The 11,611-nt window shown below is 58.5% G+C and overlaps 2 protein-coding genes across 2 annotated transcripts in view; one reads left to right on the forward strand and one right to left on the reverse strand.

Annotated features, from left to right (window-relative positions):
- Positions 1–1,360, forward strand: CST6 (cystatin E/M; the record flags this gene model as incomplete). The annotated part of the gene is made up of 3 exons (XM_005864466.2): positions 1–168; positions 623–748; positions 1,179–1,360. Coding segments are annotated over 3 exons (378 nt in total), but the record flags the coding sequence as incomplete, so codon positions are not given.
- A 2,865-nt stretch (positions 1,361–4,225) lies between these two features.
- Positions 4,226–11,611, reverse strand: part of LOC102239995 (cation channel sperm-associated protein 1) — a 23,771-nt gene continuing 16,385 nt past the window's right edge. Inside the window, exons 6-16 of the mRNA XM_014538215.1 lie at positions 10,431–10,643; positions 9,409–9,522; positions 9,091–9,250; positions 8,716–8,807; positions 8,468–8,611; positions 8,260–8,323; positions 8,040–8,112; positions 7,862–7,922; positions 6,556–6,631; positions 4,424–4,538; positions 4,226–4,252 (exon numbers count right to left, since the gene is read on the reverse strand). Of these exons, the coding sequence (XP_014393701.1) occupies positions 4,226–4,252; positions 4,424–4,538; positions 6,556–6,631; positions 7,862–7,922; positions 8,040–8,112; positions 8,260–8,323; positions 8,468–8,611; positions 8,716–8,807; positions 9,091–9,250; positions 9,409–9,522; positions 10,431–10,643 (1,139 nt within the window). The remainder of the gene's footprint in view (positions 4,253–4,423; positions 4,539–6,555; positions 6,632–7,861; positions 7,923–8,039; positions 8,113–8,259; positions 8,324–8,467; positions 8,612–8,715; positions 8,808–9,090; positions 9,251–9,408; positions 9,523–10,430; positions 10,644–11,611) is intronic.

Genomic DNA, 11,611 nt, shown 5'->3' on the forward strand with positions numbered 1-11,611 from the left:
GATGCCCGCGCCCGGCCCGCGGAGCGCATGGTAGGAGGAGTGACGGACCTGAAGCCCACTGACCCACAGGTGCAGAAGGCGGCCCAGGCGGCCGTGGCCAGCTACAACATGGGCAGCAACAGCCTCTACTACTTCCGAGACACGCGCATCCTCAAGGCGCAGAGGCAGGTGCGTCAGGGCTGGCGGGACCGAGCGAGGGGGGCGCGCAGCCGGGCGCCAGATTAAGGAGGAGTCACAAGAGTAATCAGGAGAGTCCACCAATATATTTTTAAAAATTGAATTAATGCCAAATTTTCACAATGAACCAAATATCTAAATTTCAAATAGAATCTACCCCTGACCTTGCTCAGCTACCTCACCAGCTTCACACCAGTCCCTTTCCTGCCCAGCTAATTGGGAAGGGAGGTGGGGGAGAGGAGGCAGTGGGCTTCAGGATGGGGTGCGCTTGGGCAGCCTCCTGCCTGGCTGGGGCCTCGGCCTCTCCCCCGGGGACCCCCACCAGGTCTGAATCCCCAGGCCGGTGTGCTGGTGGCCAGGGGAAGGGCATGGGAGATGGGAGGCGGTGAGAGAGGCGAGAGGGAGTGTCCCAGCACCCCTGACCTGCCCCTGCCCTCCGTCCCAGCTGGTGGCTGGCATTAAGTACTACCTGACCGTGGAGATGGGGAGCACAGCCTGCCGCAAGAGCTCGGTGACTGGAGACCGCATGGACCTCACCACCTGCCCCCTGGCCGCAGGGGTGCAGGAGGAGGTAAGAGCCCTGCACTCGGCCCTGCCCACCGGCACCCGGGGCCTCAGGTTGTCCAGCTTGAACTGGTCTGGCCGGCCAGACTGATGTCGGGCTGAACCCCTCCCTGCCTTCTGGGTGACTCAGCGCCAGGTCAGGGTGGGGTGCAGAGGAGATGGGGGTTCCCCCTGGAGAGTTGACTGGGAAGATCTGGGATCTAGCTTTGTTGTCTCTTGGGCCAGAGACAACAAACTCCAGAGGGCTCCCCTGGGAGTGCAGAGATGGCTAAGCTGAGGGTTTGAGATTGGAGTTGCGCGTGGCCATTTTCCCACCACGAAGGAGGAGCCGCTCTAAGCACAATTTGAAGTCCCTCATGGTGGGCCAGCACCGACTGTGGGAGGAGGCAGGCCTGGGCCAGGCTGACCCCCCCTCTCCCCCCACACTCTGTCTGCAGAAGCTGCACTGCGACTTTGAGATCCTAGTGGTCCCCTGGGAGAACTCCTCCAGCCTCCTCAAGCACCACTGCGTGCCCGTGTAGGAGGCCCCTGCGGCCACGGGAGCGGGGCCATCGGTGGAGGGCGCTTCAGGTCCATGGGCCGTATCTGCTGCAATAAATCGCTAACACTGCTTCTTGCATCGGTCTCTTCTGAGTGCTTCACTCCTCCCTCTCCCCGTCTTCCACTCCTGGCAGCACCCCCCGCCCCCGGCTGAGCTGCTGTCCCAGCCCAGACAGTGCTGAGGGGTACAGGGTTAACTCCAAATCTGGAGTCCTCCAAACACCCAGCATCAGCGATGTAGAGGAACAAAGCTTCAGGGTCTCAGTGCTCTCAGAGCTGAGGCAGGGGAGACACAGGAGAGGGATGGTGCCCCGAGAGGAAAGGGGAGTCGGTGAGTACTCTGCGGAGCACCTGAGCACTCCTCCCTCTCAGCCCCTGGGCAACTCAGGGTGGCATGGGGGCGGGGGCAGCCAGCAGGGCCCCAGGACTCTGAGCTCCCAGGCTGTGAGATTTCTCTACCCACGTGTGGCCCAGAGACAGCTGAGCCCTGCAGGCCGAGACCAGGAGGGTTGGGACAGTGACTCTCAAGTACACATTGTGCTTGGCCCGGAGCAGGGTTCCGGGAAGGGGCTGGACAAGGACCTCCAAGGGGCTGAGGTGAAATCTGCCTCCAGGAGGGATGAGGGGCGGATACGGTTTAGAGCAAACAGTTGCAATATCTCATGCACACCTGAATTTGCAGGTACAAGTCATACTTCACACACACACACACACACACACACACACCAGAACTCCTTAGCACACCGGACAGAGAAACCCAAAACGCACCCTCGGATGTTCTTGGACACACCACACACACATCCAGAAAACCACAAACCGCCGGGCAGCCCAGGAGCGCTCCCACCCAGAAACCACCTGGAGATGTACACACGGACCCACACACACATAACCTCAGGGACCCACACGCTCCAACCCAGAGCGGTCCAACACCCACACCTGGGACAGGACGGGCAGTGACTGGGTCCCTTGGGAGCACTAGTGTGGGCACCGTTGGGCCCAGGCAGGACGGAACGCAGTGGCTGTGGAGCGCGCCCCCTGCAGGCCAGGGCTCACACCGGCTGTGCCTGCCGGGTCCCCTGCCCAATGCTGGGACCTAGTGGGGAACTGTCCCAGCTCCCAGGCCCTGCCCTCTGTCTCAGAGGTGGGGCCGAGGAGGTGGTACATAGATGTGACTCCCACGTGGAAGGCTGAGGCGCTGAGGGCTGGGTTTGACAGGCGTTAGGGATGCCGGAGAAACTCCGTCCTGCAGCTGCTCCAGCCTGTCAGACGCGGCAGCTCAGACGGCCCAGGGCCATGTGGTGGGGCGGCTGCTGGAAGGGCTCCCACGTGTGCCAAGCAGGAGCTTCCGGCACGGGGCTGGCACAGGGCAGGCGGCAGGAAATGCTTGTTGAATGAATGTGTGAGGTGGTGGAGTGAGGCGAGGCCTGGAGGTATCTGCCCGGTGGCCTCCCCATCCCCGGAATCTGTGCGCAAATCCCAGATGGCATTTCCCCTGCGCAGCCTCTTCCTGGGCCCTGAGCCAGCCGGCGCCCTCGGCCAGGCCGAGAGGGGAGATGCTTCCTCTGTCCAGAGGCCTGGAGCTTCGCCACTCTCACGCCCAGCTTAGAGGCAGAGGCACAGGTTTGGTTGGCAGAACTGTCTGTCACCCTCAGCCTCACCTCTGGAGTCCCACCCCTGACACCCTCCGCAGGAGCTTCCGGCACGGGGCTGGCACAGGGCAGGTGGCAGGAAATGCTTGTTGAATAAATGTGTGAGGTGGTGGAGTGAGGCGAGGCCTGGAGGTATCTGCCCGGTGGCCTCCCCATCCCCGGAATCTGTCCCCAAGCGCATGGGGACCTCTGGGTTCATGATATCCTCCTAACGGATGCTAAAGGTGCTGGTGGCCCTCAATTCCTGAGCTCGGAGCCCCTGTTTCCGGAGCCTACTGGTCCCCCATGTGTTGAATGAGTGTGAGGTGGTGGAGTGAGGCGAGGCCTGGAGGTATCTGCCCGGTGGCCTCCCCATCCCCGGAATCTGTGCGCAAATCCCAGATGGCATTTCCCCTGCGCAGCCTCTTCCTGGGCCCTGAGCCAGCCGGCGCCCTCGGCCAGGCCGAGAGGGGAGATGCTTCCTCTGTCCAGAGGCCTGGAGCTTCGCCACTCTCACGCCCAGCTTAGAGGCAGAGGCACAGGTTTGGTTGGCAGAACTGTCTGTCACCCTCAGCCTCACCTCTGGAGTCCCACCCCTGACACCCTCCGCCTGTACTGCATGATGGCTTCACTGTGCTAGAGGAGGTGAAGGTAGTGGAGAGGAGGGGGGTGTTGTAGATAGTGGAAGAGCCAGGGTGGGGCTTGTGCTCGACTCAGTGCTAGGTCTCCAGCACCCAGCGCAGGCCCAAGCGCGTGGGGACCTCTGGGTTCATGATATCCTCCTAACGGATGCTAAAGGTGCTGGTGGCCCTCAATTCCTGAGCTCGGAGCCCCTGTTTCCGGAGCCTACTGGTCCCCCATGCCCTGACAGCAGAGGGCTACTCCAGCTTGTTCTTTCTCTCCTGACTCCTGGGCCAGAAAGGCCTTCCTCCCGGAGGCAGGGCGCCCACTCTCCCTCCAGCACTGCGCCTGGCCCGCTTTCTTGGTCACCCCTCTGGCTGCTGCCAACCCACTGCTGGGCCGAGCTAGGATGCCAGGCCCTGGCGGGGCTGGAGGAGACCACGAACAGCACCTTTCACATGCAACACGCACGCACACACCTGGGTGTGCACACTCACGTGCATACACACCGTTCTGCTGTCTCGTGCCCATGAGGACACAGTGAGGACACAGAGCCTGCTGGGGTTTTAAAACTCTGTTGAGGTCCAGCTCTGCAGGCCTCGATAATCATTCCAGCAGGTCTGGGACTTGTCCCACCCACCCCGTGGGCAGCTGGCCAGAGGCTGAAGTCTGTGTCCGCTGTCCCTGTCCCGGGATCACTTCCTGAAGTCGTCTTCGCCAGCCTGTGGGGTGGGATGGGAGGGTGGCTGAGCCGCCAGCCTCTGCCTTTTCCAATGCCCATGGGACTGTCACTCAGGGCTCCTTCTGGGCATAGTCCCCCGCCTGGCCTTCCAGCGTCACCTCACCCCGGCCCCTCCCTTCTGGCCCCTCCCTTCTGGTCCTGCCTGATTCACCTCAAACACAGTGTCCACAATCTCATCAATGACGGATGCCTGGGAACGGAACTTCTGCTGATAATGCTCCACCGCCGTGGCCAGTTGCAGGAAATGGAACAGGAGCTCCTGTTGCCTAGGAGAGTGGGGGGCAGCGGTGAGTCCTGGCCAACCTGCCTGGCTGAGCCTCTGGCCCCCAGAGCCCCCCAGAGCCCCCCAGATGGCTCTTCTTGTTTATTTTATATCTTTTATTGATTTCAGAGAGGAAGGGAGAGGGAGAGAGAGATAGAACATCAATGATGCGAGAGAATCATTGATTGGCTGCCTCCTGCACACCCCCTACTAGAGATGGAGCCAGCAACCTGAGCATGCGCCCTGACTGGGAATCGAATCGTGACCTCCGGGTTTATAGGTCGATGCCCAACCACTGAGCCACACTAGCTAGGCCAGGTGGCTCTTCTTGCTTGCCCACCCCCCCCACACACACACACTCACAGCACTCTAGACCTCCACTTCCAGCATGGCCACAACTTTTCTGCCTTGCCCCCCATCCCAGTCTGCCTGTACCACAGAGGGTATTAATTGTGTACCCCTCCATCCCTCCATCCCTCCTCCATCTGCCTAGCCATCCACTTGCCATCCGATCACCGCCCCCCCTTTCACTCACTGACCTATCCCTCCATCCACCTGCTCTGCCCTGAACCCACCCCACCCCTTCACCATGCTGTGCAGTCAGTCATCCACCTAAACCCCCACCCATTCACCCACCCTACTGCCCATTCATAATGCCTTCAGCGCCCGCCTGTCTAACAAATCCACCGGCCAGATCACACGGAAATCAATTACACTACAAGGCGCTCCAGGAACATAGACACGAACAAGAACAGCCCCTGCCTGCAAAAGCGCAGTTTGTGTCGGAGCCAGAAAAGCAAACCTGGTGTGTGTACCCCATGCACCTGACACAGGGCACGGCCCGTGGGGGTGAGGACGGGCTTACGGAGGGAGTGCCACTGAGCTGGGTTGGAGAGATGTGATGGTTTGCCAGGCTCAGTCAGGCCCCGGTTCCCTTTTCCAGAGCAGCAGGGCGTAGACTGGGAGGCGGGGGCAGGCCGCAGGGAGCGGGGTGGGGAATGGATGGACTGGAGGTGGACACACCCAGGAAAGGTCAAAGCGAGGTGCCCAGACCTCATCCTCAGGGAGGCAGGAGCCCTCATAGGGTTTCAAAATCAGAGGAAGAAAGAAAAGCCGAAACTGCTTTTAAAACAGAAATCACGCTCTAAGTGAAAAAGGGGGAAATGATTTAAACAAACAAAAAACAACACAGGACTCTTGGTGGAGGTGGGCTGGTGGGGAGGAGTGTGGAGGCCATGAGGCCCCTGAGCAACGCATGGCAGAGGCACCGAGGGCCCAGGAGCTGGAGCGTGGAGGGCGGCCTGGGGCCAGGAGGTGAAGTGCGCAGGACTGGAACTCAGCTCTCCCAGCCCTTGGCCACCCGAGCCTGGCATTGGCCGCCAGAGAACATTCCAGGGAGAGAGAACGATGGGGCAAAGGCCCGGAGGTGGAGAGGTATGTGCTCTGCTTGGGAAACGGTGTGGGCGAAGCAAGGGTGCGAGGGGGTGGTAGTGGCTGCAATGACCGCGAACAAGGTTGGCAGAGGCTTGATCACGGAAGGCCTTTGGGACTTAGCCTGTGTTGGTGGCTGAGGAGAGCTGGGAGGGTGCCCGGAGGCAGGCGCCTTGTCCGCTGCTTTGGAGCCAGTCTGGATGAGCGGGGTGAGGCCCAGTTTTCAGAGAGAAGGCTCTCTGGGAGCCAGGCCCGAGAGCCAGGCAGCAGGAGTCTGTGCCGACGTCTCCCAGCCACAAGCACAGCCCCGAACCCCCAGCTGTCTTGCCCCAGCTCACCACGCAAGTCAACAGAACGAGGTAGTGCCCACCAGCCTGTTCCCTGGCCCATCCTCCTCATCCCCCCACTTGGCTGAAGTCCACCCACCCTCCATGGCCCTGCACAGGTGCTAGTCTGTGTCCTATTTGTGGTCCTGGAGACTCACAGGGCCTCACAGAGGTGGGCAACCTACTTTCCCTGCCCGCCCACTGGTCAGGCTCCCCCACTCGCCCCTCAGACCCAAGGCCTCCCCTCCCTGCAGGTCTCCTTACTTCGTGGTCATGGCCCCAAATTTTTTCTCGATGAGGAGCTTCTGTTTAGTGTGTTCACTCAACACCTCTTCAGGCTCTGACGCAGAGAAAGAGGGTGGTCAAGGGGGCGCCTGATTGAGAGGGAGCGGAGGAGCCCCGTGTGTCAGGGAGGTTTTCAAACAGGGCTAACGAGTTTTTGCCCAGGATGCCCTCAATCACTTCTCCAGGCGTGGAGTGTGTAGCAATCTTGTTGGTTAGACTCAGGCCCGACCAATCAGAACAGCCTATCCTTCCGGCTACAGGGATTGGTTCAGAAATATGCAGGTGATCAATTGGAGCAAAAGAGAATCATTTCTGGACATTGCTGGAGCTTCCGGAGAAGAGGGCTCCCCTGGGAGTGCAGAGATGGCTAAGCTGAGGGTTTGAGATCGGAGTTGCGTGTGGCCATCTTCCCACCACGAAGGAGGAGCCGCTCTAAGCACAAAACCGTGCAGCGGGCTGAAGAGCGGAGAGAGGGAAGGAGACCAAATCCTGACCGCCATTCAAGTCCCGGATCCAGCCGCTCCTGAAAGCCCCTGCACTCTCGGTTTGCTAAACAATTTGAACCAATTAACTTTTCTTTTTGCTTAATCTCTTTTTCATTGAGTGTCTGTCCCTGATGGAGTGGGCAGATGGAGGACCAGGTGACCCCTGAGGACCCTTATTCCTCTGGTGTTAATGATCTTTTTTTAAAAAAAAATATATATATATTTTATTGATTTTTACAGAGAGGAAGGGAGAGGGATAGAGAGTTAGAAACATCCATGAGAGAAAAACATCGATCAGCTGCCTCCTGCACACCCCCTACTGGGGATGTGCCCGCAACCAAGGTACATGCCCTTGACCGGAATCGAACCTGGGACTCTTCAGTCCAGAGGCCAACACTTTAGCCACTGAGCCAAACTGGTCAGGGCTGGTGTTAATGATCTTAAGAGTGGGGTTCTGGAGCTCAGATTCTAAACAAAATTGCTACACACAGTGACTCTGGACAAGTGTGTATCTGACCTTGACAAATCCCTCAGACAGCTGAAACCAATGCATGTAAAACCACTGCTATAAACTTATTAACAGAAACGAGTGTTTGGTAAATCATCATTTGGCTAATCAAGTCATTTCACCAACGGGTCTTTCAAGAATTGACTCTCAGTTTAATTGGCTTTTGGAGGACGGTCTCAGCGCTCTTTCGACCAAAGTTCTAAGCTTTGAACGTTCTCCTGAGTCTCAGATTCTAAAACTCGAAGCCCAGCCTGGAATCCCGGGTCTGACTGTGGGAGGGGAGGGCCGATACCTGCTTCGTTGAGCTTCATCAGCGATTCAGTCAGCAGCTTCGCCTGGATCTGGGCGGCCCTCTGGGAAGAGGAGGCTCGGTCCTGTCAGGGCCCTGCCTGTGGGCCCTGGAGCAGCCTCCCTCCCTCCGTGCCTTCTCCCCTGTCTCTCTGATGGGTCCCTCGCCACCCCCTCCATACCTCCTGCTTCACTTTCTCCAGGCCTCTGAGCAGTGCCATCTGGAAGTTATCTACCAGGACAGCAATCACCAGGCTGGAGGGGGGACAGTGGGGTACTCTGGAGGAGGCTGGAGGAGAGGCAGCACCCTTCTCTGGGTGAGGGGGCTGGGGAGGGGCTCCCCCGGGGTGGGAGAAGGGAGGGGAGTGAAGCCGGGGAGCGGAGCAGGGGCGGCACCCTCACTTGAGGAAGATGAAGTACTGGATGATGATGTAAATCATGAGAATGGGGATGATGTACCAGGCGCCTGGGAGAGAGCGGGCAGTTGGAACCGTGAGTTTCTTGCCGGCCCTCAACAGCACCGCCCCACTTTGGAGATGGGGTAACCAGCCCTCAGGGTCTGCCCACCCAGCCAGCCTCCCGCCCACCATCCAGCCTGGGCCTGCCCCACCGTTGGCCCGGCTGTCCACGTAGATTTGGGACCAGTCGTCCAGGGTCAGCAAGGTGAAGAGGGTGAAGATGGTGGTGAAGATGTTCTGGAAACGCTTGGGGTCAGATTGGCGGAACAGTCCCCGGAGCACCACCGAGAAGAGGACTGGTGGTTCAGGGCCGAACCAGGCTCGCAGGGCCTACGTGACCCCGTCCCCCTGCCCGGGTTCCTACCGCCATCTTCCACCCCAGCCCCACAGCTCAGGATACAGAGGCAGGTGGACATGAGGACGAGGATGGCCGTGATGGACGGCATGGACCGCACCAGGGTCCCGGTCACTTCCTGGAGGCTGGTCAGGAAGCTGTGGGCAGAGGTAGAAAGGGAGGCTGAGTCGGTGGAGGTGGGGATCTGTGCCCGGGAGCCAGGGCTGACCCTGAACACAGGAGTCCCTGACTTGCTGGTGACTTGGGAGAGTCCCAGCCCCTCTCTGGAAAGTGAAGAGAACGGACCCGCAGGAGGCTTGCCAGAAGCAGGCTGGAGTCTGCAGCCCCCACCCCCGATCCCTGCAACAGGTCACAGCACACCCCCCGGGAGTCCAGGCCTCTGTCCCCCCTTCCAGGGAGGGCAGCTGTGGCCCAGCTGACCTGAGCCTCTTCAGGACTCGAACGGCCCTCAGGGCCCGCAGGCTCCTGAAGACCTTGAAGATCCTGAAGAAGTTTGGGTTGTAGATGGTGCGCTGGAAGGAGCGGGAGTTGAACTGCACGAGTGTGAACTCCAGCGCAGCCATGGCCACGATGAAGAAGTCTGAAGGCACAGGGTGCCTGAGTGTAACAGGCTCCCGCCCGGGTCCCTAGCCCAGACCCACAGCCCTCCCACACCGCCACCCCCTGCCCGGCCCTTGTGTTTTCAGCCTCTCCTAGGCAGTTCAGTGGCACACACACACACACCCCATTTCTACACACCCAGAATGTTCCAGGAATCATAAAAATAGTCGAGGCCCATACTAATGATCTTGAGCAAAGCTTCCACCACGTAGACGGAGAGGAAGATGGAGTCAAAGACCATGAAGTACCACGCTGTGGGGACACCAGGGGCTTGCTCAGGGTCATCGCCAGCGGCCCTGGCCCCTCTCTCCTCCTCCCCACGGGAACCTTACACACAGCCATTTAAGGAGAGCCTGGCTCTGCCCCAATAGCTGTGTGTGTTAACTGCTCTGTGCCTCAGTTTTCCTGTCTGTAAAATGGCGATAATAACAGCCTGCCCGATATTTTTCATGAGCATGAAAGTCATTGAACACAGTAAAATGCTTAAAATGGAGCCAAACCAGCGACCATGCAAGTAACATCGGCCATTCTACTTGTCTCTTTAGTTTTTGCCCTTTCCTTCACCCTGCTCCCCAGGGTTTTAAGGGCTGCCTTCTCAGGTTTTCCACTCTCACCCCTCCTGGGTCTCCTCAGAATCTTCTGGCCCTTCTAGCCCACCTGGGTTCCCACCACTCTGCCCAGCAAAGCATATTTAGAGCAAACACGCCCTCTAGTGGTGATAGCCACAAACAGCAATCCTCTGGTTTAGCTGGCCTTTCTGTCCCCGGCTGCCTAGCTGACCTCAGCTCTCTCTCTCTGCGCGGCTTTACTAATTTATATAAAATCAGTGGGCAGCCCTGGCTGGTTTGGCTCTGTGGCTAGAGCGTTGGCCTGTGGACTGAAGGGTCCCAGGTTCGATTCCTGTCAAGGGCACATGCCTGGGTTGCGGGCTCCATCCCCAGTAGGGGATGCGCAGGAGGCAGCCGATCAATGATTCTCTCTCATCATTGGTGTTTCTATCTCTCTCTCCCTCTCCCTTCTTCTCTGAAATCAATAAAAATAAATTTAAAAAAAGTGTTTAAAAAAATAAATAAAATCAGTGGGCACTGGGCCAGGCCGACAGCAGGTCTGAAACATGGTCAATACCCTTCTCCACATGAACGGGGTTCCCCGGGTCTTACCGCCCCGGACCTCAACCACAGCGAAGGTCTGGGCCACAAGCATGATGATGTTGAGGCAGACAACGATGAAGATGAAGGCGTCAAAGAACAGGGACTGGGTCAGGACACTGAGCATTTTCCGGAGGACGTAAAAGAGGGAGCAACAATTTTCGAACAGCTTACTGCAGAAGTTCCCACTGTGCGCCTTCTTGTGGCCCCGCAAGGTTTTGTTGGCTATAAGGGGGCCAGAAAGTCAAGTCTGTGAGGAGGGGCTCGGGGATGCCAGGCCTCCCGTCAGCCGGCCTGGGATTCTTCATGCCTGCCTGCTTGCCTGCCTTCCACTCCCGAAGGGGCCTCTATGAACTGATACTGGGCCACAGGCCCAACTCCTCCCATGGTAGGGGCCAGCCTGTGGGGGACTTGGGGTCGTCTGCTGGAACATGCTTTGAGGGCTCATGTTCCCACACCCCCACGCCTTTCTTTACTCACATGGCAACTTACGTGTGGAAAACCCAATCCCCCACGCCACCCCATCCTCTTGGTAAATTCTCCCTTTCCCTTGAAGATTCTGCTGAAACATCTTCTCTGGGCTACTTTCCCTACCCCCTCCATTAGACATTCACTCCACTCTGCGTGTCTGTGGGGCTGTTGCCATGTTTGCTGAGCTTCTAGGGGCCAAGTTTGGGGGGGGGGTTGTGCATTAACAGCCAAGGTCCCCCCTGCCCTCAAATGGCCCTCATTCAGGCACTGCTCCCCAGACTCTGACCTCAAGAAGCTCATGGCTTAGCGTAGGAAATATGGACAAATAGAATCCACAAATGTTCTGACATGAAGGATAGGCCTCCATCACTGGATGATCTGGGTTGGTTGGTTGTAATCACCCCCAGCCTTGGAGCCCCTTGAGGGCTGGTCTTCCTTGTGCTGCCAGGGCCCCAGTAGTCCAGGCACCCATATTGGATAAGAGGAAATGCTGGACAAGTGAACGTGCAAATGAAGAAAGCCGTGACTGAGTGAACAAACCACCGACGGCCTGAAGAGGTGCCTAATTCTACAAAGAAAAGATTGGCTGATGAACAGTCCGTTGAGTGAACAGCCAATGAAAAGTTCCTTCCAGGCGAGAGTCAAGCCTCGTGATCTGCGCAAGGTTGGTGCAGGGCCTGAGTTAGATCTGCAGCCTGGGCCAGGCAGTGGGAGTTGGAACG

Source organism: Myotis brandtii, unplaced genomic scaffold (assembly GCF_000412655.1).
Source record: "Myotis brandtii unplaced genomic scaffold, ASM41265v1 scaffold187, whole genome shotgun sequence".
NCBI lineage: Eukaryota > Metazoa > Chordata > Mammalia > Chiroptera > Vespertilionidae > Myotis > Myotis brandtii.